This window comes from Tursiops truncatus, chromosome 19 (genome assembly GCF_011762595.2).
Source record: "Tursiops truncatus isolate mTurTru1 chromosome 19, mTurTru1.mat.Y, whole genome shotgun sequence".
Lineage (NCBI taxonomy): Eukaryota > Metazoa > Chordata > Mammalia > Artiodactyla > Delphinidae > Tursiops > Tursiops truncatus.
This window is the reverse complement of record NC_047052.1, coordinates 42144176-42170148: the sequence shown is the minus strand read 5'-3', so window position 1 is coordinate 42170148 and position 25973 is coordinate 42144176. Positions and strand designations below refer to the sequence as shown.

At 41.2% G+C, this 25973-nt stretch overlaps 1 protein-coding gene across 3 annotated transcripts; it reads right to left on the bottom strand.

Annotated features, from left to right (window-relative positions):
- Nucleotides 1-496: 496 nt before the first annotated feature.
- Nucleotides 497-25973, bottom strand: PDCD2L (programmed cell death 2 like). Of its 3 annotated transcripts, XM_033846027.2 has the most exons (8): nt 25816-25972; nt 25536-25702; nt 25358-25418; nt 23691-24064; nt 22680-22790; nt 21216-21364; nt 4484-4613; nt 497-677 (listed from the first exon to the last, which is right to left on the bottom strand). In XM_033846027.2, coding segments are annotated over exons 1-8 (1101 nt in total). In that variant the 5' UTR covers nt 25924-25972; the 3' UTR covers nt 497-676. The 3 variants fall into 3 exon arrangements, with proteins under 3 accessions (XP_033701918.1, XP_004310727.2, XP_073651873.1); XM_004310679.4 differs by lacking the exon at nt 497-677 and having other exon boundaries at nt 4165-4613; XM_073795772.1 differs by lacking the exons at nt 497-677; nt 4484-4613 and adding an exon at nt 18574-18785 and having other exon boundaries at nt 25816-25973.

The following is a 25973-nucleotide window of genomic DNA, read 5'->3' as shown; positions in this document are numbered from 1 at the left end:
TAAGGGTGAGGAATGGAATATTTCCTGCCACATCAGTAAACAAAGGATGTCAGTCATCAGCAATTGCAGCCCTCCATCCGTGAGCTGGTGAGCCCCAAGGAAACTCAGGAAGGAAAGAATACCTGCCATCCAGCAGCCATCAGACTACAGCCACTCCCTACCGTAAGCCCTGAGGGAACTGAGGATGTGAAAACACAGGATACTGGCCCCAGATAACTGAGGTGCATATCAAAGGAATGATTTCAGTGAGCCCAGACTCTTGGCATCTTCCCATACATAGAAAAGCACTAAATTCCTTAATTTGGGGTATCTGGTTTTCTTTAATTTAGAATAATCCTTTGATGTTCCAACTACCTGCCCTGTGTTGCAAAACTTCTATATAACCTGTCTCTCCCCACCCCACCACCTCCTCAGAGCAGTTTTCTCAGGGTTACTTGAGATGCTGCCTCCCGGGCTTGAAGACCTAAAAATTCTCGCCAAATAAAACATAACTCTCAACTTTTAGGTTGTGAATAATTTTTTAAGTCCACAAGGGGAAGAACAAAGAGGCTGGGATTAATCATCATCTTGTGACATTTCTGTGACATTTCTTAATTGGGAGTTAGGATGTCTGTCTCTGGTTTACAGTTTTCTGGCCACGTGGTCCATGGTTCAGGAGTCTGTTAGCTCATCTTCCTCTGGAGAAACAACATGAGTTTATACCTTAATGATGACATCTATAATAGCAAGGTTAGTACATTAACGATGTTATCAACAACAGCAATTTTAGCCATCTGACTCTGGGTGATTAGTGTTCAGTTAGCACAGGATTGAGATCAGAGGGGATAAGAAAGGGAATAAAGTTTTGGAGAGAGATTTATCATAAACTCAGTAAAGGAACTCGATTTCCAAGGGACTCAGTTTCAGTTACAAAGTACGTCCTGGGAAAATATTGATGGTGGAAACACTCATAATATTGAATGAAAAAGATACAAGGACTTCCCTGGTGGTCCAGTGGTTAAGAATCTGCCTGCAAATGCAGGGGACGCGAGTTCCATCACTGATCAGGGAACTAAGATCCCACATGCCACGGGGAAACTAAGCCAGCACCTGCAACTACTGAGCACATGCACTCTGGAGCCCACGAGCCACAATGAAGAGCCCGGCAGGCAAAAAAAAAAAGAAAAAGAAAACACAAAGATACAAAACCACACATATGATTAAATTTTGTTAAAAAAAACTTTTTTTAAACAGGAAGAAAATAACCATGGTTAATATTTTTGTGTATCTGTGTGTGATGAAATTATGGATAATTTTTATTTCTCCTCTAAACTTTACTGTATTTCCCAGATGCTCATTCTCCTCAAAGAAAATGTGAATTTTAAAATCAGAAAAAATTATTAGAAGAAAAAAGGAAAAGATGGTGTGAAAGGAAAATCAAAATAGAGTATTGCTAAGAGAGCTCTCCAAAATGGAGCTGGAAGGCCACTGACAAAGTAATTTATGCATGGCTCAGCCTGGATGAAATCTGACGTTTTGACCACTTACTGTCCTAAAGAAGGCATCCAGAACATCTGCCAGAAACTTGATACTTACCCTTACCCTAATATAACTCATGACAGCCTATCTATTTATCAGATCCTTAACCTAAAACAACTCGTGACCGCCATCCCTAAGGACGAGTATTTCTTTTCTTGTGTCAGAGTACAGTCTCGTGGCTTTTGCCTTTCTAAGCCCCTGACTTTTTCTCTTCCCCGGAACACTCCTTCCCTTTTAATCAAATCTGTGTCTTCCGAATTGCAATTCTTATGACGCCAAATATACTCTTTTCTTATCTTCTTTCTTCGTTTTGTTGATTGACAGTGGAAAACAGAGGAAAATGCTTTTGACTTCTGTGGTCTTCCTCATCAGTTGCTTGGTTCACGAACCACACACCAAGCCTGATCTGTGAGGGGTACTCAGTCTGTTGCCCTGATCCATGAGACGAACGAAGGGCCAGGGCACCCAACCATGGTTGGGGTGGGAGGCACCCTTGCATAGTAAGCTGCTGATGTTCCTTCCCTACTACTGGCTCTCATAAAGGCCCCCTGTGGCAGCTAAAGCTAACAGAGGTCTTCAACAAAATGCTGACCTTCCTTCTCCCACTAGACACACAGTGGATAGAGCCACCTTCCTTTGCTTCTTTCCTGCCTCCCTCCTCTTTCCTTTGCCTGGGCTGGACACCTAACCCTGAGGCTTTGCTATTCTTCGTGGGTTGGTGTGTTGTTAAAAACAAGATACAAGCTCAGAATGGAGTCGCTTATGCTAAGCCCCATGTCACCAAACTGAGACTTAATTACAGTTTCGGCTCTCCCAGAAATGGAATCTTAAACCATCAATCAGGAATCACCGGATCAGCACTGGTTAGGTAATCTACCTGAAAGACCCCTGCCGTCCCCTAAAGGAAAGTAAGTTGGCAATAACCAACCCCCTATTTTGCTGATAAAACTTTCTTGTTCCTGTCCCTTTCTGCCTGTAAAAGTCATTTTGTTTAGCTCCTTGAAGCTCCTTCCTTTCTGCTAGATTGGGTGCTGCCTGGTTCCAATTGATTTTTGCTCAAATAAATTCTTATGCCTCAGTTTATCTTTTAACAGTGTGTATAAAGTATAAAATGCTTGCCCACCTTAACAAATTCAAATAGGATGCCAGTGCAGGAAGTAAAAACTGAAAAGCACCACTCACAAAATTGCACACCTAATCCTACTCCTCAGGGCCTTGCTGGTGTTTATATTTCCAGATCTAGATCTTTTGCACAGCACTATGAAGAGTTTTACATTTAAGTGGGTTCACACTAGACTTGTTTTCTCATATCTTGCTTCCTTAACAATATGTCACAAACATTATTTCTATGGGATCATGGGAAACGCCCCTGCTAATCTGTACTCTATTTTGGTAAGACCTCATACAAACATGTATAACTAGATTCAAGAACATGTTTGGTTGGAAGCACAAGTTGTCTCCACCTAAAAGTCAGCCACATTACACCTAGCTCAGATGTCTGCAAATGTCTGTATCAACAGTTTAAAGCAACAATTCTACCCCATCCTCTCATCAAAAGAGGGTACTCTCTGGCCATTTAAATAAATCCAAAGTGATATACCTGCAAATATAAGCAGTATGTTTTCTGCTCCAGTTGGAGTGAGTGGTCTGACAGTCTGAGGGATTCTGCACCCACAACAGAAGTGCCACAGGGGAACCGGTGGTCACTTCTCCAGCATGACAGAGGAGGAGTCAAAACCTCTCTCTGCAGGTCCACACTCAGCCGCAGCCCTGCAAACCCAGGGATCCTGAAATATCACTGACCAACACCTTCGCTTTCTTCTACACAGCCAGCCACTTTCCCCCAGGTGCCTCCCACCCTCCCAGGAAAGGGGGAGAGGGCAGGGCAGCATCAGGTAGGGTTCTCACCAGTCACACACTGCCCAGGAGAACCACATCTCATGATAATATGGGCCTAATGTGTTATTTACCAAAGTTTATGTTTATTAACATACATCAACCAAATTGTTTATGTTAATACCCAGTTTCCTCATCTATGCAGGCAAACAGCAGGTCTGTACACAGCTGGTGGAGGTGTTTTCATGCTGCTGTCAAGGGGTAGCAGAATGGAAGCAGCTGATAACATAAAAACTAAATGGAGAAAGGGGAGATTGGAGAGGTAGACAGCTGGATGGAAGGACAATGTCCAGAAGAGAGAAAGGGCCCCCTTCCTGTGATGCTTTAGGGGCAGGAGGTGAGGGCGGAGAGCCTGGGGTGGGGGAACACCAGGCAGGTATAAACAGCTCATGTCACAGGGCAGGAGCCTCAAGCAGCTGGAGCAGTTCCAGTAGTTTGCTCTGTCAGCACCCAGGGACAGCAAAAGTGCCAAGGCTGCAGGGGTAGTACGTGGCTGGCTGCGCTCATGGCTCTCCAGCTGCTCTCCCTCCTAGAACCCACCGGTCTGCTTACATAGGATCACCTGCCCTCTGGGCTACAGAAGAGCCACATTCTGAGCTGCCACTGTGGACACAGGCCACTGACCCTGGAAGGGTTAACCAGTCCACAGCTGGGAGGTTCTAGTCCTGGCTCCAGACCCATCAGGGGTGCGAAAAAGCAAAAAGAAACAAGAGCTAATAAATTGTGAGTCAAAATGAGGTAAAAACACAATTTAAACATTAAAATTTGCTTTAATTTATATAAACAAAGGAAAGGGTTTCCCAGGTGGCACAGAAGTTAAGAATACGCCCTGGTCCAGGAAGATCCCACATGCCACAGAGCAACTAAGCCCATGGGCCACAACTACTGAGCCTGTGCTCTAGAGCCTGTACTCCGCAACAAGAGAAGCCACCGCAATGAGAAGCCCGCGCACTGCAATGAAGAGTAGCCCCCTCTCTCTGCAACTAGAGAAAGCCCACGTGCAGCAACAAAGACCTAACGCAGCCAAAAATGAAAACAAACAAACAAAAAAACACAAAAGGAAACGCACTACTTAAATAATAATTCATCTGGGTCCTCTTGGATAATACAAAATTCTTCCACGGGAGTCTGATGATTTTGAGGCCAGCAACTCTTCTCACATGTGTATATTAGAATGGTTCCGAATTCCACAGAAAGACCTAAAAAATACAACATATTCAGGATTCCAGCAAACAGAAAACTTATGAGATACACTCAATATTCAAAGTTTGCCCTGTTTGGGGAAAGCATCTTAGGAACTTGTGTAGAAATCAGCGATTTTTAGAACACGGCTGCTGTCATCTGCCGATGCTGGCCTTCAGTTGCAACATTTCCAGCCTCCAGCCAACCCTGCTCACTTCAGACTGGTCCCCACAATCTGAATTGGTTCTGGCAAGTCCATCCTGTTACTAAAGGCAGTGGTTTTTGTATACTGACAGACTCCCTCAGTTTGTCTCATGTCTGAAGTCAAGGGGAGATTCTGTCAGCAACCAAAGACCTCTGTTCAGTCCTGAATGGCAGGTTTTTCTTCCAATTCCAGGGCTTGTTCCTGTACTTGGTGCTCCTAAGTGTATAGTCATACCACCCCTTCGATTGTCTAGTTGGTGAATATATTGGGCAGTGTTAAATACATCGCACCCTCAAAGCCGTTTGCCCATTTTGTCTTTATTTCAAAAATCTGAACAAATGGCTAGCATATACTTGAACTCTTGGTGAAATTTAAATGTTAATAAAATAGTATACCCATCAAAAAAAAAAAAATTTCGAAGTTTGCTTAGTGGATAGAGCCCAGACTCTGGAACAAGATTGCTGGAGTTTAAACCCCAGCTCGACCACCCTGAGCAAGTGATTTCATCTCTATGTTATAATGACTATATTTATCATGATGACAAGGTTGCTGTAAGGAGGAGTAAACAAGCCAATACATGTAAGATACTTAGAACAGAGCCTGGCACATCCTAAGTGTTAACTGTTAAGCAATTAGAAGAAAATACAAAGGAAGGAAAAAGATGGCTCAATATGAGGATAACTGGCGTTGCCACAGGGAGTGATTCTACCTACACACTGAAAAAATAATTACTTAAAGCAAAAACAGTGCTCACTAGTTTTCAGTCACAATACAGTTGCAGTATTCCTACAAAAAGTGACTGCTTATTGCAAAAAAACCCACAGATTTCTCAGTAAAATATACTTTTTTAAAAAAAATGTTTATTTATTTATTTGGCTGCATCGGGTCTTAGTTGCGGCATGTGAGTTCTTTAGTTGTGGCATGCGAACTCTTAGATGTGGCATGTGGGATCTACTTCCCTGACCAGGGACCGAACCCAGGCCCCCTGCATTGGGAGCACAGCGTCCCAGCCACTAGACCACCAGGGAAGTCCCAGTAAAATATACTTTGAAAATAAACAAAAAATCTCAATTAGTCTTCATTGCAAATGTCTAGACTATCTGACATTGAAGATCATTTTAAAATATGTCACACTGACAGAACACTACCTCCAAGAAAGGATACAGGCAAAAAGTAAAAAATAAATCGTAAGAATTTATAGAAGTTTATTGATGGATGGAGCCACGAAGAATGTCATCAAGAGAACATGAGCAACAAGAACTCCTGTTGAAATCAGAATAGGAAATCAGGAGTGAAAAGGAGCAGTTGGGCAACTGGTTTGCAGCAGCAAAAGAAAAATACTTTTTAAAAATGTAGACAGCAATAATAGAAAGAAAATCAAAGACAGTACAAAGAAAGGCCAAAATAGAGCTGATTTTGAAAAAATAACGTGGTGAATTTGAGATAATTCCCAACTAGAATGAGCAACAGGCAGTTTTCAGAGGGCATTAGAAGGCTGAAACTCAGTACTAGTAACCACCAGGAGATGAAAGAAGGAGGTGTAAAGAATTAGAGAGAATAAAATACCAAGTAGCTGAGTATTATACATGAGCCCAGAGACCTGCCACATTTGGGGGATGAGGGAGGGGGAGGAGAAAGACACGGTATATGGAGATCAAAACAGTCCCATTACACATCCAATGAAAAACATCAGAAACCACAAGAAACAGAAAAGACAGGTGAAACTTAATTACAGGTAGAAAAAAAGGCTTGAGAGAATCTCAATGAATGTAGAGGGAAAGGGAAAAGCATGCATTTGAGAGGAGAAAGGTGACCAAAGCAACTGGTGTTGCTTCCATAGAAAAGCTACAAATTCAACAGAAAAGATACTCAGAAATAAAAAGGAAGAAAAACTAAATATATAGGTCAGAAGACCTATCCTGTCCCACAATAAAAGGATTATAGAACAATGGGACGGCAAGACATATGTTAGTTCAGTGCCTGGACTTCATAAATAAATAAAATTCTACAGGCATCCTAGCATAAAGTTAGTTACAAAGGTGGCGGCGGTGGGGCGGGGTGGAAATCAGTCCACCCTCAGACTTCTACAAAGCAACATTCAATGCCAAAACATACTTCCCGGTGAGACGCAGCCACGGGAGATGACAGGAGGTACCAGATAAAAGGACTGGCGGGGCTCTCACTGTTGACAGCATGGGCAATTACAAAGTTTGAAGAAAGAAAGTGGGGCTTAAGAACTTTATACATAAGCTGTCGTTCAAATATAAAGGCAGACCAGCACACACATTCTAAAGTAAGAACAACACCTACGAGCCCTCTTTGAGGCTATTACTTGATAGATTCCAGCTAGGAGAGAACAGTCAAAATAAAGAATTCATAGGCTAAACAGCTATGAGAATTATGGCTATAGAATACAGACTTAAAAACCTTGATAAAGCAAAAATGATACTCAAATATTTGGAGATGGAGTAGGGTATACATTTCCTTATCTGTTATAGTAAAGATAATGCATACTATTCAAAATTGAAATACTGAATGAATATAATTCTCTTAATTTCAGAGGATCTTATAGAAACTAGGGCCTCTTGAATAAAGAACCCATTACCTAGGAACTTCCCTGGTGGCGCAGTGGTTAAGAATCTGCCTGCCAATGCAGGGGACACGGGTTCAAGCCCTGCTCTGGGAAGATTCCACAGGCCACAGAGCAACTAAGCCCGTGCACCACAACTACTGAGCCTAAGCTCTGGAGCCCGCGAGCCACGACTACTGAAGCCCACGTGCCTAGAGCCCGTGCTCCGCAACAAGAGAAGCCACCGCAACGAGAAGCCCGGGCACCACAACGAAGAGTAGCCCCGGCTCGCCACAACTAGAAAAAGCCCGCACACAGCAACAAAGACCCAACGCAGCCATTACATAAATAAATAAATAAATAATAAATTAAAACGAAGTACATGGTAAGGATTTCCTGGATGTGACAGCAAAACACAGGAAACAAAAGAAAAAACAGACAAACTGGACTATATCAAAATTAAAAACTTATGTGCATCAAAGGACACAATCAGTGGAATGGGAGAAAATATTTGCAAATCATATCTGATAAGGAGGTAACATCTAGAATATCATAAAGCAGCTCCTACAACTCAACAACAAAAAATAAATATGCTGATTAAAAAATGGACAAAGGGGGCTTCCCTGGTGGCGCAGTGGTTGAGAGTCCGCCTGCCGACGCAGGGGACATGGGTTCGTGCCCCGGTCCGGGAAGATCCCACATGCCGCAGAGCGGCTGGGCGCGTGAGCCATGGCCGCTGGGCCTGCGCGTCCGGAGCCTGTGCTCCGCAGCGGGAGAGGCCACAACGGTGAGAGGCCCGCGTACCACAGAAATAAATAAATAAATAAATAAAACTAACGTTTTTTCCTAAAGAATGAATGTTCATTATTTAAGTTGGCTTAATTACCTCCATTGGGACTTCCCTGATGGTCCAGTGGTTAAGAAACCACCTTCCAATGCAGGGGATGCCAGTTCGATCCCTGGTCAGGGAACTAAGATCCCACATGCTGCAGGGCAACTAAGCCCGTGCACCACAACTACTGAGCCCACGTGCCACAAGAGGGAAGCCCATGCACCACGACAAAGATTCCGAGTGCCGCAACTAACACCCGACACAGCCAAAAAATAAATATTTTTTAAAAATTGTTTTTCCTCCATTAAACCTAATTGTTATAATTGTCACTTTGCTATCATAATTGTTGTTCCTGTCATCCTTATAAGGATCACCAAAGGCATTATGAGTTTGTGCAGCTGCTTACACGGTGTTTTTCTTAATTAAAATATGATTCCCATGCCATAAAATTTACCATTCTAAAGCTACAGTTCATTGGTTTTTAGCACATTCACATAGTTATACAAACATCTCCACTATCAGATTCCAGAACATTTTCATCACCCCAAAAAGACACCCCAGGCCCATACCCGTTAGCAGTCACTCCCCATTCTCTCCTGCCTCCAGGTACAAGCAACCACTAATCTTCTCTTTCAATGGATTTGCCTGTTATGGACATTTCATGTAAAAGGAATCGTATAATTTGTAGCCTTCTGTGTCTGGCTTCTTTCACTTAGCATGATGTTTTCAAGGCACAAGTATTTGCTGCACGTTTATCATGTAGTACTTCCTTTCTTTTCATGGCAGAATAATACTCACTGGAGATACCACATTTTGTTTGTATACTGATTTGTTGATGAACATTTCAGTTACTTCCACTTTTTGGGTATTTCGAATAATGCTGATACGAGCATTTGTGTACAGGTTTTGGTGTACGTATGTTTTCAATTCTTTTGGGTGGAACTGCTAGGTTATGACGTTTTTAACAATAATATTTGCAAAACTTTTCCAAAATTTTGTACCAGATGCTGCAAAAGATGCTGGGACATCAACAACCTCCTATGTGGCTGATGGCAACAGAAACTGGTAGATACCTACCATGCAACAATTTGCTAAACACGACTTAAATAATACCTGTATACACAGCTATTAAAAAGAACTCAAAGGGACTTCCCTGATGGCGCAGTGGTTAAGAATCTGCCTGCCAATGCAGGGCTCACGGGTTCAAGCCCTACTCTGGGAAAACCCCACATGCCACGGAGCAACTAAGCCCATGAGCCACAACTACTGAGCCTGCGCTCTAGAGCCCGTAAGCCATAACTTCTGAGCCCACATGCCACAGCTACCGAGGCCTGTACGCCTAGAGCCCATGCTCCACAACAAAAGAAGCCACCACAACGAGAAGCCCGCACACCGCAACGAAGAGTAGCCCCTGCTCACCGCAACTAGAGAAAGTCCACACACAGCAACAAAGACCCAACGTGGCCAAAAATAAATAATTAAATAAATTTGTTAAGAAAAAAAAAAGAATGCAAAAAAAATAGGATTAGACAGGCACTTCTTCAACCTGATGAGAGCATTTACAAAAAACCTACAGTTAACAAGTTACTAAGTTACCTAACGATTAAAGACTGACTGCTTTACTCCTATGATCAGAAATATGACAAGGATGTCTGCTCTCATATTTACATTCAACACTGTATTGAGGTTCTAGTCAGTGCAGTAGGCAAAAAAAAAAAAAAAAAAAAGAAGAAGAAAAGGAAAGAAAAAAAAGACAGTCTGCTAAGGAAAGGAAGAAGTAACTGTCTTCATCCCCAAACGACATGATTGTCTATGTTCAAAACCTGATGTAATCAACAAAATAATCAACAGAACAGTTGCAGGGCACAAGATCAGCATACAAAAATCAATTGTGGAAATAATGTCAAGGAACATGGCAGAGTAGGAAGCTCTAGGAATCTGACCTTGCACTAAGGCAGCTACTGAGCTGGAAGAACTATCTGAAACTATCTATTTTGGAACTCTGGAGTCTAGTGAAATACTTCATTATCTAGTAAGAGCTCGATTAAGACATTTAGAGATTTTCCTTCTTTCATTCAGCAACTAGCTCCAACACCATATCCAAGAAGCTCAACAAACTTCAAGCAGTAAAAACTCAGAGATCCACACCAGACACACGGTAGTCAAATGTTAAATTGACAAACTGTTAAAACTCAAAGACAAAAGGGTAACTTTGAAAGCAGCAAGACAGAAGTAACTAGCTGCATACAAGATAGCCTCAATAAGATTTAACAGTTGATTTCTCAGAAACCATGAAAGCCAGGAGGCAATAGGATGACACATTTCGTCCTGAAAGACTGTAAATAAAGAATTATGTACCTGTCAAAACTATGTTTCAAAATTGGAGGAGAATTAAGATATTACCAGATTTTCTTTTTTTTTTTAAAGCTGAGGGAGTTCATAACAGTAGATTTTCCCTGTAAGAAATGCTAGGGGCTTCCCTGGTGGCACAGTGGTTAAGAATCCGCCTGCCAATGCAAGGTACACGGGTTCTATCCCTGGCCTGGGAAGATTTTACATGCCGCGGAGCAACTAAGCCCATGCGCCACAACTACTGAGCCTACGCTCTAGAGCCCATGAACCACAACTACTGAGCCCGCATGCCACAACTACTGAAGCCTGCACACGGAGAGTGCATGCTCCGCAACAAGAGAAGCCACCGCAATGAGAAGCCTGCACACCACAACGAAGGGTAGCCCCTGCTCGCTGCAGCTAGAGAAAGCCTGCATGCAGCAACAAAGACCCAACATAGCCAAAAATAAAAACAAACAAATAAATAAATAAATTTATATATATATAAAAAAGAAATGCTAAAAGGAGTTCTCCAGGTTGAAATTAAAGGATACTAGACAGTAACTCAAAAACAGGAAAAATAAAGAACTTCATAAAGGACAGCTTTATTATACTTCTGGTTTAGTTTGTAACTTCTTTCTCCTATACAATTTAACAAGCAAATGCATAAAATAGCAATTATGAATCTATGTTAAGAGACATACAAGGTATAAAGATATAATCTGTGATGTTAACAATATAAAGGGAAAAGAATAGATGTATATAGAAGTAGAAGTGTTTGTATACTATTGAAAGAAAGTTGGTATTATTCAAACTAGGTTGCTAAAATTTTAAGACGTTAATTGCAAAGTAATCACTAAGTAAAATACTAGAAAATACAGTAAGTCCCCTACCTATGAACCTTCAAGTTGCGAACTTTCAAAGATGCAAACATGTGTTCCATCAACATCAGGCATGAGTGAAATTGCCGATTGCCCTCCATTTCCTATTGCTGACGATCCTTCAGCTCTATTATCTCCCACCTCCTCTCCTTCCTCTAGTCAGTAACTCCTCTTGCCTGTTCACTCGATGCCAGCCCCTGTACACCAGCTGTTGTACTGTACTACTGTACTTTTCAAGGTACTGTACTGTAAGATTTTAAATGTTTTCTTTATTTTTTGTTTGTTTTTTATGTATTATTTTTGTGAAAAGTATTACAAACCTATTACAGTATAGTACTATATAGCAGATTGTGTTAGTTGGGTATCTAGACTAACTTTGTTGGACTTACGAACAAATTGGACTTACAAACACGCTCTCAGAAAGGAGCTCATTCGTATGTAGGAGACTTACTGTATACAGACAATGAAAGAAGGGAATCTAAATGGTATACTACAATAAAATCACCTAAATACCAAAAAAAAGGAAATAATGGAAGAACTGAGGAAAAAAAATATTATAAGACATACAGAAAATAGCTAAATGGCTGAAGTAAATCCTTTATCAGTAATGACATTAAATGTACATGGATTAAACTCTCCTATTTAAAAAAAAGCATTGACAGATGGGATATAAAAAAATAATAAAATAACACTAATCTATATACTATTAGAAATACTCTCTTTAGATAATAGGGACACAAAGAGGATGAAAGCAAAAGGATAGAAAAAGATATTCTAGGCAAACAGTAACTAAAAGAGAGCTAGGTTGGCTATCTTTCTCTTTTCTTTTTTTTTTTTTTTTTTTGCGGTATGCGGGCCTCTCACTGTTGTGGCCTCTCCCGTTGCGGAGCACAGGTTCCGGACGTGCAGGCTCAGCGGCCATGGCTCACAGGCCCAGCCGCTCCACGGCATGTGGGATCTTCCCGGACTGGGGCATGAACCCGTGTCCCCTGCATCGGCAGGCGGACTCTCAACCACTGCGCCACCAGGGAAACCCTGGCTATCTTATTGTTAGACAAAACTTCAAATAAAAAGTGGTTACAAGAGACAAACAGGGACATTAATGTGTTGATAAAAGGTTCAATAGGGCAAGAAAATATAATAATTATAAACATATAAGCTTCTATGTGCAGAGACCCTAAATATGTGAAGCAAAAATTGAAAGATTTAAAGAGAGAAATAGACAGTGCTACCATAATACTTGACATCAATAACTCACTTATATGGGCTTCCCTGGTGGCGCAGTGATTGAACGTTTGTCTGCCGATGCAGGGGACACGGGTTCGTGCCCCGGTCCGGGAGGATCCCATATGCCACGGAGCGGCTGGGTCCGTGAACCATGGCCACTAAGCCTGCGCGTCCAGAGCCTGTGCTCCGCAACGGGAGAGGTCACAACAGTGAGAGGCCCACGTACGGCAAAAAACAAACAAACAAACAAACAAAAAAAAAACTAACTCACTTATAATAATAAATAAAACAACCAGAGAGAAGATCAATAAGGAAACAGAAGGTTTGACAATGCAATAGTTTGACAACTGGAACTAACAGACACATAAAGAACACACCACTTAACACCACATTCTTTTCAAGTGTACATAGAACATCTCTAGGATACACCATAAGTCTCAATTAATTGAAGAAGACTTACCTCATACTAAGTATCTTTATGATCACAATGAAATGAAACTAGAAATCAATAACAGGACAAAAACTGGAAAATTCACAAATACGTGAAAAATAAACAGAACATTTTTAAACAACCAACAGGTCAAAAAAGAAGTCACAAAGGAAATTAGACAATACCTTGAGACAAATGAAAATGAAAGCACAACATACCAAACTGCAGTGAAAGCAGTGCTAAGAGGAAATTTTCAGATATAAGCACACACAATAAAAACAAAGAAAGATCTCAAGTCAATGACCTTAATGGTCTATACCTTAAGGAACTAGAAAAAGACCACATTATCAAAGCCAGCAGAAGAAAGGAAAAAATAAAGGCTAGAGCAGAATTCTTTTTTAAATGGAGAATATAAAAACAATAGAGAAAAACCCACAGAATCAAAAGTTTGTTCTTTGTAAAGATCAACAAAATTGACAAATCTTTAGCTAGAATGACTAAGAAAAAGAGAAGACTCAAATTACTAAAACCAGAAATGAAAGTAGAAACATTGGGACTTCCCTGGTGGCGCAGTGGTTAAGAATCCACCTGCCAATGCAAGGGTCATGAGTTTGAGCCCTGGTCTGGGAAGATCCCACATGCCGTGGAGCAACTAAGCCCATGTGCCACAACTACTGAGCCTGCACTCTAGAGCCCTCAAGCCACAACTACTGAGCCCACGTGCCACAACACTGAAGCCCATGCTCTGCAAGAGAAGCCACCGCAATGAGAAGCCCGCACACCGCAACGAAGAGTAGCCCCCACTTGCTGCAACTAGAGAAAGCCCGCGTGCAGCAACGAAGACCCAACACAGCCAAAAATAAAAAAAAATTAGGGCTTCCCTGGTGGCGCAGTGGTTGAGAGTCTGCCTGCCAACGCACAGGACACGGGTTCAAGCCCTGGTCTGGGAAGATCCCACATGCCGTGGAGCAACTAGGCCCTTGAGCCACAACTACTGAGCCTGGGCGTCTGGAGCCTGTGCTCCACAACAAGAGAGGCTGCGATACTGAGAGGCCTGAGCACCGTGATGAAGAGTGGCCCCCGCTTGCCGCAACTAAAGAAAGCCCTCGCACAGAAACGAAGACCCAACACAGCCAAAAATAAATAAATAAAATACTGAATACATAACTACTTTAAAAAAAAAAGTAGAAACATTAAGACAAATTTCATAGAAATAAAAGATTATAAGAGAATAATATGAACAGTTGTATACCAACAAATTGAATAACCTAAAAGAAATGATAAACTCCTAAAAACATGCAATCTACCAAAACTGACTCAAGAAGAAACAGAAAATTTGAATAGACCTATAGCAAGGAAACTGAATGAGTAATCAAAACCCTTCCAGTAAAGAAAAGCCAAGGGGCTTCCCTGGTAGCACAGTGGTTAAGAATCCACCTGCCAATGCAGGGGACATGGGTTCAAGCCCTGGTCCAGGAAGATCCCACGCCCACGCACCACAATGAAGAGTAGTCCCCACTCACCGCAACTAGAGAAAGCCCGTGCACAGCAACAAAGACCCAACGCAGCCAAAGATAAATAAATAAAATAAATAAATTTATACAGAAAAGCCAAGGACTAGAGGATATAACTAGTAAATGTTACAAAACATTTAAAGAAGAATAAACGCCAATCCTTCTTTAAGTCTCCCAAAAAATTGAATAGAAGGGACTACTTACTCATTCTCTGAGGCTAGTATTATCCTAATACCAAAGCCAGACAGAGATATTAAAAGAAAAGTACAAACCAATGTCCCTTATACGGATGCAAAAATCCTCAACAAAATACTAGCAAACCAAATCCAGGAGCTTATAAAAAAGTTTATATGCTATGATCCAATGGGATTTATCCCAAGAATGGAAAGATGTTTAAACATACCAAAATCAATATAATATACCACATTAACAGAATCCACAGAATTACCATGATCATCTCAATTGATGCAGAAAAAAAGCATTTGACAAAATTCAATACTCTGTAGTGATAAAAATCACTCAATAAACTAGAAATAGAAGGTAAATTCCTCAATCTGAAAAAGGCCATACATATGAAAAACTCACAGCTAACTTAATACTAATGGTGAAAAACTAAAAGTTATTCCCCTAAGACCAGGAACAAGTAAAGGATGCCTACTTTTACTTTTGTAACTTCTATTCGATACAGAAGTTCTATATAGAGCGACTGAACAAGAAAAGTAAAAGGCATACAAATCAGAAAGAAGGAAGTAAAATTATCTCTATTGGGGACTTCCCAGGTGGTCCAGTCGGTAAGACTCCGTGCTCCCAATGCAGGAGGCCTGGGTTCGATCCCTGGTCGGGGAATTAGATCCCACATGCATGCCACAACTAAGAGTTCACATGCCGCAACTAAGAAGCCCGCATGCTGCAACTAAAGATACCGCATGTCGCAACAAAGATCCTGTGTGCTACAGCTAAGACCCAGCACAGCCAAAATAAATAAATATTTTAAAAATAAAAAAATAAAATTATCTCTCTTGCAGATGATGTGATCTTTTCCCCAAGAATACTTGTTTTTTTAAGTTTCTTTTTATTTAATTAATTAACTTATTATTTTATTTTTGGCTGCATTGGGTCTTTGTTGCTGTGCGTGGGCTTTCTCCAGTTGCAGCGAGTAGGGGCTACTCTTTTTCTTTTCTTTTTTTTTAATTTTATTTTTAATTTTTTTGGCTGCATTGGGTCTTCATCGCTACACGTGGGCTTTCTCTAGTTGCGGCAAGCGGGGGCTACTCTTCATTGCAGTGCGCGGGTTTCTCATTGCGGTGGCTTCTCTTGTTGCAGAGCACAGGCTCTAGGCACACGGGCTTCAGCAGTTGAAGCGCGCGGGCTTCAGTAGTTGTGGCACACAGGCTCTAGAGTGCAGGCTCAGTAGTTGTGGTGCACGGGCTCAGTAGTTGTGGCTCACGGGCACCAGAACGCAGGCTCAGTAGTTGTGGTGCATGGGCTTAGTTACTCCGCAGCATGTGGGATCTTCCCAGACCACAGACTGCACCCGTGTCCTCTGTGTTGACAGGCGGATTCTTAACCACTAACCACTGCACCACCAGGGAAATCTGACAGGGGGCTACTCTTCATTGCAGTGCATGGGCTTCTCATTGAGGTGGCTTTTCTTGTTGCGGAGCATGGGCTCTGGGCACGCAGGCTTCAGTAGTTGTGGCACGTGGGCTCTAGAGTGCAGGCTCAGTAGTTGTGGCACACAGGCTTAGTTACTCCACAGCATGTGGGATCTTCCCGGACCAGGGCTCGAACCCGTGTCCCCTGCATTGGCAGGTGGATTCTTAACCACTGCGCCACCAGGGAAATCCCAAGAATGCTTGTTTTTATTTTGTCTTTGTCTCCATACTTACATTTCCACACTAACAGATCAAAATCAAATTATCTTCAACTCAAATATTCATATTAGAATAATGATAACAGAATTTCTGACCACAAAGATTCAGTGTTTCATCTTGATGTTTTCTAATCAGAATTGTTTGAAAAATACCTAGAACTCACCAGTTCCTAGGATAGTTACCAGAAAGTGACAAAATTTTTTTTTTTTTTTGGCTGCACTCCACAGCTTGCAGAACTTCCCCAATGAGGGATCAAACCCGTGCCCTTAAGCACCAGAGTCTTAACCACTGGACCACCAGGGAAGCCCCCAAAACTGACAAATTTAAAGAAACAAAAATAGTAGACAATCCTGCAAGTGATTTTAGTTGTTGCTATATTTTGTCCCAGGAACAAGTCACCTCTTAGAAAAACTACTCCAAGATCAAAGCCTGAAATGATTTTCAGTGTAGTAAAAAAAAATTACATGTTATTATAATGTCCATACACCTAATGATGTAGGTAAAGATAAAAAGTGATCTCTTCTTATGTGCCTCAAGCAATTCAAAAGAAATATATAAAGGTCCTAAGAAATCAGGTTAGATCTGAAATGCAGTAGGGAATACAAAAAGCAAACAACTTTCCTTGTTTCTGATTGTAAAAGAGAAGTAGGCCATGGTAAACAAATACGTCACATGACAAGGTATGTTCACGTTAAGAACACTTCCATAACCACAGAAGAAAGGTTTACTGATTGCTGAAATAAAAGAGGAAATGGATATGATGTACCTCAGGGAATTACTGGTAAACCGGAAAAAGATAATGCTGACATAAAAATGCCCTCATTGCAGATACTATACATGAGTGACTATGGCAGTTGTGCAAAGAGATAGAAGCCATTATTCCTCAACTGTATATGATTATGCCAAACGTGTGCCTTGGTCAACTCATCATCTTAAGAGACAGAATTTCTGCTTCTAAAATTAAACCACGCTAACCTTTTAAAATATTGTACAATGAATAAACATGTTTTGTGAATTCGATGAGTAGATGGAATATTTTCATGTCTGTTCTAAAAGTACTTTAGATACACATAAGAATACTCAATGGTCATAAAGATCAAATGTAATCAGCCACCATCCCATGTAAAATCATTACATTTGGCAAAAACTATTATGTGTGTGTGTATATATATAAAATATATATTAGTAAATAGAGATGATCTGATCTTATATGTAGAAAATCCTAAAGAATCCACACCAAAAAATTTGGTTTAGAACACTTGTCTCTGTTGTTTTTATATTATCCTTTAAGATCTCTGCTCTAGCCTTTATTCCTTCCTTTCTTCTGTGAGCTTTGCTTGGTTGGTCTTCTTTTTCAAGTTGCTTAAAAGGTAAACAGTTAGGTCATTGATTTGAGATTTTTCTTTGTTTTCAATGTATGTGTTTACAGCTCTAAAAATGACCCAGCAATGCCATTCCTAGGATATACCCAAAAGAACTAAAAACAGGGAGTCAAACAGATATTTGTATACCACTGTTCACAGCAGCATTACTCATAACAGCTAAAGGATGGAAACCTCATCAAGTTAAAGAATTTTTAAAATTTGTATATACATACAATGAACTATAAAAAGGAAGGTAATTTTGATACATGCTACAACATGGACAAACCCTGAAAACATTATGCTAAGGGAAATACGCCAGACACAAAAGGACAAATGTTGTATGATTCCACTTATATGAGGTATCTGGAACAGATAAATTCACAGAGACAGAAAGAGATAGAATAGAGGTTACCATCAACTAGGGGAAGAGAAAATGGGGGTGGTTAATTCCTTTCTGGGAGTGGGCGAGTAGTTAATTCTTAATGGGTACAGATTTTCTGTTTGGGATAACAAAGAAGTTTTGGAAATAGATAGTGGTGATGGTTACATAACATTGTGAATATACTTAATGCCACTAAACTATACACTTAAAGAAATAGCTAAAATGGTAAATTTTTTTAACATCTTTATTGGAGTATAATTGCTTTACAATGGTGTGTTAGTTTCTGCTTTATAACAAAGGGAATCAGGTATACATATACATATATGCCCATATCTCTTCCCTCTTGCATCTCCCTCCCTCCCACCCTTCCTATCCCACCCCTCTAGGTGGTCACAAAGCACGGAGCTGATCTCTCTGTGCTATGCGGCTGCTTCCCACTAGCTATCGATTTTACATTTGGTAGTGTATATATGTCCATGCCACTCTCTCACTTTGTCCCAGCTTAGCCTTCCCCCTCCCCATGTCCTCAAGTCCATTCTCCAGTAGGTTTGCATCTTTACTGCCATCTTGCCCCTAGATTCTTCATGACCACAAAATGGTAAATTTTAAGTATGTATGTTTTACAACACATCTTTTAAAAAATCAATTATATTTAAATATACTAGCAGCAAACATCAGAAATTGAAATTTTTTAAATGCCATTTACAATAACATAAAAAAGCAGTTAATATTTAGAGACAAAACTGAAAAAAGATGTGTAAGACTATACATTGAAAAGTATAAGACCCTGCTGCAAGAAATTATAGAGAACGTAAATAAATGGAAAGACATACTATGTACATGAGTTGGAAGACTCAACATTAAGATATCAATTCTCCCCACACTGATCCAGAGAATCAATGCAATCCCAATCAAAACCCCAGAATGCCTTTTACTTTTTAAAGAAACTGACAAGCTGATTCTTAAAAACACAGAAATGCAAAGGACTTGGAAGAGTCAAAATATCTTTGAAAAGGAAGAATAAAGCTGCAAGATTGACACTACCAGATTACAAATCCTACAAAGCTACAGTAGTCGAGACAGTGTGGCAGCGGTGTCAAAATAGAAAAACAGATTAATGGAACAGAATGCAGAACAGAGAGTATGCAAATAAATTAATACATATACGGACAACCAATTTTCAACAAAGGTAAAAGATAATTCAGCAGAGAAAGAATATCCTTATCAATAAATGGTGCTGAAACAACTGGATATTCACATGGAAAAGAATGAACTTGATCCATACCTCACACTATATATAAAAGTTAACTCAAAATGGACATAAATCTAAATGTAAAACATAAAACTAGGAAAAAACTAGTGCCCTTGGGCTAGGCAATTATTTCTTAGACAAGACATTAAAAACATGATCCATACAAGAAAAAATTAATCAATTGTCCTTCAAAATTAAAAACTGTTTTTTGAAAGGACACTGTTTAGAGAATAAAAAGACAAGTCATTTTATTCTGACTAGGGGGAGAAAAAGGAATTGTTTTCAAGTGGAGAAACCTGAAACACCAGGCGATCAAGGCTAACATCAACAGTCAATGTATAAAGATGCACCCTTGATATCATGTATGACATGAAGAAAATGGCATTTTACCCCTGTGATTTTCCTCTCAATAACCCATAATCTCATTCTGATTATAAGAAAAAAATCAGACAAATTCCAATATAGGGGGCATCTTACAAAGTAAGTGACCAGTACTCCCCAAAATCGTCAAGGTCTTCAAAAATGAGGAAGTCTGAAAATCCATCACAGGCAAGAGACACAACAACTAAATGCACTGTGGTATCCAGGACAGGCTCTTGGATACCAGGTAAAAATTAAGGAAATCTAAATAAACTATGGATTTTAGTTCATAATGTATTAATACTGGTTCATTAATTGTAACAAAAGTACCATATTAATGTAAAATGTTAATAAAGGGGAAACTGGGTGTGAGGTATATGGGAACTCTATGTACTATTTCTTAATTTTTCTGTAAATTGAAAGCTTCTGAAGAATAAAGTCCATACCAAAAAAACAGAAATAAAAAAAGGCAAGCCACAGACTTGGAGAAAATATTTATAAATTATATACTAAAGGACTTGTAACCAGAATAGATACAAAACTCTCAAAATTCAGTAATAAGAAGACAAACTATCCAATTTTTAAAAAGAGAAAATGATTAGAACAGATACTTCACCAAAGAAAACATATAGTGGTAAATAAACACATGAAAAGATGCTCAAAATCATTAGTTGTTAGAGAAATGCAAATTAAAACCATGTGACATCACTACACACCTGTGAGACTGGCTAAAATGAAAAAGACGGACCATATCAAGTGTTGCCAAGGATGTGCAACTCTCATGTATTGCTGGTTGGGATATAAGTGGCACAACCTCTTTGGAAAACAGTTTGGCAACGTCTTAAAAAGTTAAACACACACTTACCATATAATTCAACCATTTTTCTCCTAGATACTTACCGAAAAGCCTATGTCCATATAAAGACTTGTACACAAATGTTGATAGTAACTTTACAATAGCCCCAAATGGAAGCAACACAAGTTTTCTTAAAATAGTTCTAATTTCGCTGTGGGGCAACTAAGCCTGCACGCCACAACTACTGAGCTCGCGCACCTCAACAAGAGAGCCCACGTGCCGCAAACTACAGAGCCCACATGCTCTGGACCCCGTGTTCCACAACTAGAGAGAGAAAATCCGCATGCCAAACTAGAGAGAAGCCCGCACGCCTCAACGAAGATCCCGCGTGCCGCAACTAAGACGCAATGCAGCCAAAAAAAATAAAATTAATAAATAAAATAAATATTTAAAAAATAATAATAATTCTAATTTCCCAAATTTTATGTAATATGCTTGTATTTTATAAGGAAACAAAAATGAAACAATAGTCTTTCATTTTAAAAATAATTCCAAATTAGTGCTAGAAACCCACAAACTCAAATAAATGAATGGCTTATTACCTAAATTAGCACTTCTGAGCATGCTGACCAGCGCTGGCATAAGCTGAAACTCAAATATCCTTCGGATTCCACAGTGACTGCAGGCTGGGAGCTCAGTGACTTCTGATGTAGGGCAGGTCAAGAAAAGTGGTTCTCCACTCCAAGAATACCTAGAGCAACGAAATAAAGAACCGTGAATCAGGGCCACGTACAAGTCACATTCCAACATCTAAGACCACGCTTTGCAAATTTTGTTTCTTTCTTGGAGAGTATCCGGAGCAAAACCAGAGAACAAAGAAAATCCAAAGGCCCAGAAAACTAGCTGCAAGGTTGTATATCAGAGGAAGATATCTGAATTCTTATCAATGGTTACCAAGTCTAGATGAAGGCACTAAAGCTAATGTTGAACTGAATCTAACTAAAACTGCAACAAAGCCCAGACTCAGCTCAACTGCAGATTCAAAAGACTCAGCCCCCCACAGTACTGGCCTTACAGAGGAAGGGGCATACACCCCTGAGGAATAAATATTAACTTCGGTATCTACTGTTCTTCAACATACAATTTCCAGTCAACAATTTTTTTAAGTCACTAGATATTCAAAGCAGCAGAAAAAATTGACCCATAAAGAAAGAATACCAGGAGACCCACAGCCAAAATGATGGAATTATCAGACAGACTTTATGTGTTTTAATTTTACCGAAGTATAGTTGATTTACAAAGTTGTGTTTAACTGCTGCTGTACAGCATAGTGACTCAGTTATACATATATATATTCTTTTTCATATTATTTTCCATTATGGTTTATCACAGGATACAGAATATAGTTCCCTGCGCTATACAGTAAGACCTTAATCGAAAATACTTTTAGGGCTTCCCTGGTGGCGCAGTGGTTGAGAGTCCGCCTGCCGATGCAGAGGACACGGGTTCGTACCCCGGTCCGGGAAGATCCCACGTGCCGCGGAGTGGCTGCGCGCGTGAGCCATGGCCGCTGAGCCTGCACGTCTGGAGCCTGTGCTCCGCAACGGGAGAGGCCACAACAGTGAGAGGCCCGCGTACCACAAAAATAAATAAATAAAAATAATGTATATTAGTTTGGGAAACACAGGAAAGTATAACAAGAAAACCAAAATCTACAGTATTCCTCAAACCATGAAGCTAAGATTTTTATTAAGTTCACTTATTTTTTATGCATTTGGATGCACACATGTAAGTAGGTTTTGCTTTTTTTTTTTTTTTTTTCGGTACGCGGGCCTCTCACTGTTGTGGCCTCTCCCGTTGCGGAGCACAGGCTCCGGAGGCGCAGGCTCAGCGGCCATGGCTCATGGGCCCAGCCGCTCCTCGGCATGCGGGACCATCCCGTACCGGGGCACGAACCCATGTCCCCTGCATCAGCAGGCGGACTCTCAACCACTGCGCCACCAGGGAAGCCCTATATACATTACTTTTACAATCAAGAAAAACAATTTAAAAAAATGGGCCTTTACCTCAAAATCTGCTCTTGACAAGCAGCAATTCTCTTCATGAATTTGTAAAACATCTTATCTCCACTTTTAATTATGGTCTTCTCATATTTTTCATCACCATCACTAGAAAGACTAAAAAGAGAAGCAAAAAACACTTTTGCCTGTATATATCCAGAGAATTACAGTATTTAGAAATATACTGAAAATTATACTGAACAGCAGTAACGCCCCCGCTACCCTTCTCTCAAGCCCTGCTTCCTCGCCATTTTCAACTCTGGATAATTATTTGCAATTTAAAAAGTCATTATGTCCACTCACTCTCTCCATTTTTTTCTCCATTATGGATTATTTTCAAACACCAACACTTCTTCACACACTCCAACAGTATTCTGAAAAAGCTTACAAATGATACAGCTCTGGTAAAGAACCAGGTCAACTCCCCATATATCCTACTGTAATTCTATTATAATAGCAAAGTGATTATTCTTACTTCAAACTTTAGAGGGTTTTGGTTTATAAAGCCTTTCAAGACCTATTCTCACACTTAACTCCAAAAACCATGTGAAGAGATACACCACCCAGATATCAGTATCACCCCCATTTTACAGGGGAGAATTGAGGCTCTGGGAGGGTCTCTGAGGTCCTAGGCCAGTTCTTGAGCCACAGGCAAGAGTCAATAAACAAATGGCATTTTTCTAACTTACCTGTCTCTGTTATACATTTAAAAACAGAAAAGTTAAAGAGCTAGTAAACCCATCTTGTGTAAATACGTGGTATCCCTAACTCGTTTGTTCACTTTCCTGAGGGTCCCTATAAACAGAACAAAGTGTTTTCAAGCTAACTCAAGGGTGGCTGGTAAGATCCCCTTGTCTGTCTCCCTTTCTCATCTGAGAGGCATGGAGCAGAAAGGTCCTACACACACAAGTGCTGCCTGAAAAAGTTTCCCCAGATACGAGGGTAAAACCAAAGGGTACCTACTGTGGCAGCTTCCTGATCAAATCACCTCTCACGCTCAGCAGTGCACACTCTCACCTTTGGGAAAGCAACTGTTCCATGTCAATTCCCTCTCTCTGTTGATACTCCCTCAGAAGGCTCTGAGCATGATCTAGACTGACATAGTCTCTGTAGTCATCCTCATCAACAACACAGATGTAGTAGGGCAGGAACTGTGGCAGCACGGAAGGCAAGGCCATCCCTTCCTCAGGAGGCACAGGAAGAGCAGCACCCGGGACAGTATCCTGCAGGTGGAGGTCTTGGAGCTGGGCAGTCCAGTCTCTGTCTTTGGCACGGCTGGAATCATTTCTAAAATCTGAGATAACCTGTGGTGGAGGCGCCTCCTCCCTGTCACTTCCCCAGTCATCTGCACCTTCACACCAATCCTCAGCTGTGAGGCCATTTTCCTGTTTCTGGAAAAATATCCAGTGAATGTGGTTCAAGCACACTTGGGTGATCTCACCTACTCCCTTGGCTTCCTGAGCCACCCATCCCTTCACCTTCCTGAGGAAGCCTTAACACCAGCACCCCCCGCCCTCCACTCTGGCACACTCTGATTCAACTTCCTGGACCCCATTTACTCAAAAGCATGTTGGAGGTGACAAATATTGTGTTTCCTTTTCAGGGGCCCCATGGCAAATGCAGTACAGTGGTTTCTTCAACATCTCTTTCAGTTGTGCTTCATGTATTGCACATGGTAAGAAAGAACTACATTTCCCAGACTCCTAAGCACCTGGGGTCCTAGGTGTGATCAGGGGGTCTGTCTGTGTCTAGAGGGAGACACAAACTTGAGACAGAGTGAAGTGGAAAGAAGAGCCATGAAAAAAAAGGTAGCTGATCTGTAGATGGAGACAGCAAGGCTCTGGAGTCAACAGTTCTGAACAGGGCAGGTTCCATTCACCGGAACACATCTCAGTTTCCTGACTGCAAGAGAGGTTAGCAGCTCCTTGACAGGCCAGTTCTGAGGTGTGGTTCCGGAGGTCACTCCTGGAGTCATCTCCTCCAGGCTATCCAAATAACTTAGTAAAAACCTAATTTTAAGTCTGTCTCAGCTTTAAAAAGTCAAAGTGCTTTTCTATTATGTGCAATTGAACCCTGACAAATATAGGCAGACACCACCTTTTTATTCCCAGTACTGCTAGTACTGTGCTTGGCACACATTAAGAATTCAGTGTATATATAAAGCAGCATTCACAGGCAAAGGGAAGCTGAATTTTGTTCTGCAGCTACCAACTTGCCAGATTTTTTTAATTTAATAAATTCGAGTTTTGTCGTATTAAATATGTTTGTTACATACACATATACTTATCACAGTAAGTATATTTACTATAAACACACACATATAATGATATGTATGTACACACCCATACTTTTTCCCAAACAGAAAAATCAGTAAGCTATGTGCTTCCATACCTTCAGTGCATAATTAAAACAACTAACAAGACGTTAAGGAAGTACCATTTTACGGTTCAAAAAAAAAGCAAATGGTGGTGTGATGAACTGGGAGATTGGGATTGACATGTATACACTGATGGGTATAAAATGGATGACTAATAAGAAAAAGTAATAAAAACTAAACATAAAAAAAAGCTGAAACCATTCCAAAGTACTTCAAAGAACATGGCTTAAAGTTTGTCTTAAACGAAATTCTGGAAAATACCCTCAAATTACAGCAGATCATAATATGATAGTCACAAGCGCTTTACCTGAGCGTCCTGCGTCTCTTTCTCTCGCGTTTGCAGGCACTGGGAGCGGAACACCTTCCAACTTCATAGTAAAGAAAAACTGCGGTGAAGGGTCCATAGCCGACTGCCAGCCGACTGACCAGTCCCCTCCGGGTGCGCCGGGGGCTGGTCCCCCACCCCCGCTCCCGCCCCCGCCTACCTGCGCGCCCTGCCGCTAGCGCACCCCGGGCGGGGGCAAGCGAACACGTGCAGGAGCCGATGAAAAGGGGAGCCTTCCAGCGGGCAGTACACCTGCACGACCAGGACAAGCGGCTGCCTGCAAAGTTCACACACTGGCCTCGGCGCTGCCACGGCGGGCAGGGCGTCCTGAGGGCACGGGAGGCACTCAGACCCTGACTCTTACCCGAGACCTCGCCCACTCCCTCACCCCGTAGCCCTCACCAGCACCCGCCAACCCCGGCTCCGACGCCCCACCTCACCGGAATGCCGCCGAGCTTGCTCGCGGTCCAGGCGCCCAGCCCCGTGGGGCAGCAGTGCACTGCAGTATCGCGAAGCCCGAGCAGCACCGGCTTCCGAACGGCCGCCATGACGACGAGGCGCCCAAGCGAAGAGGCGAACTACGGCAGCCGAGAGGGTG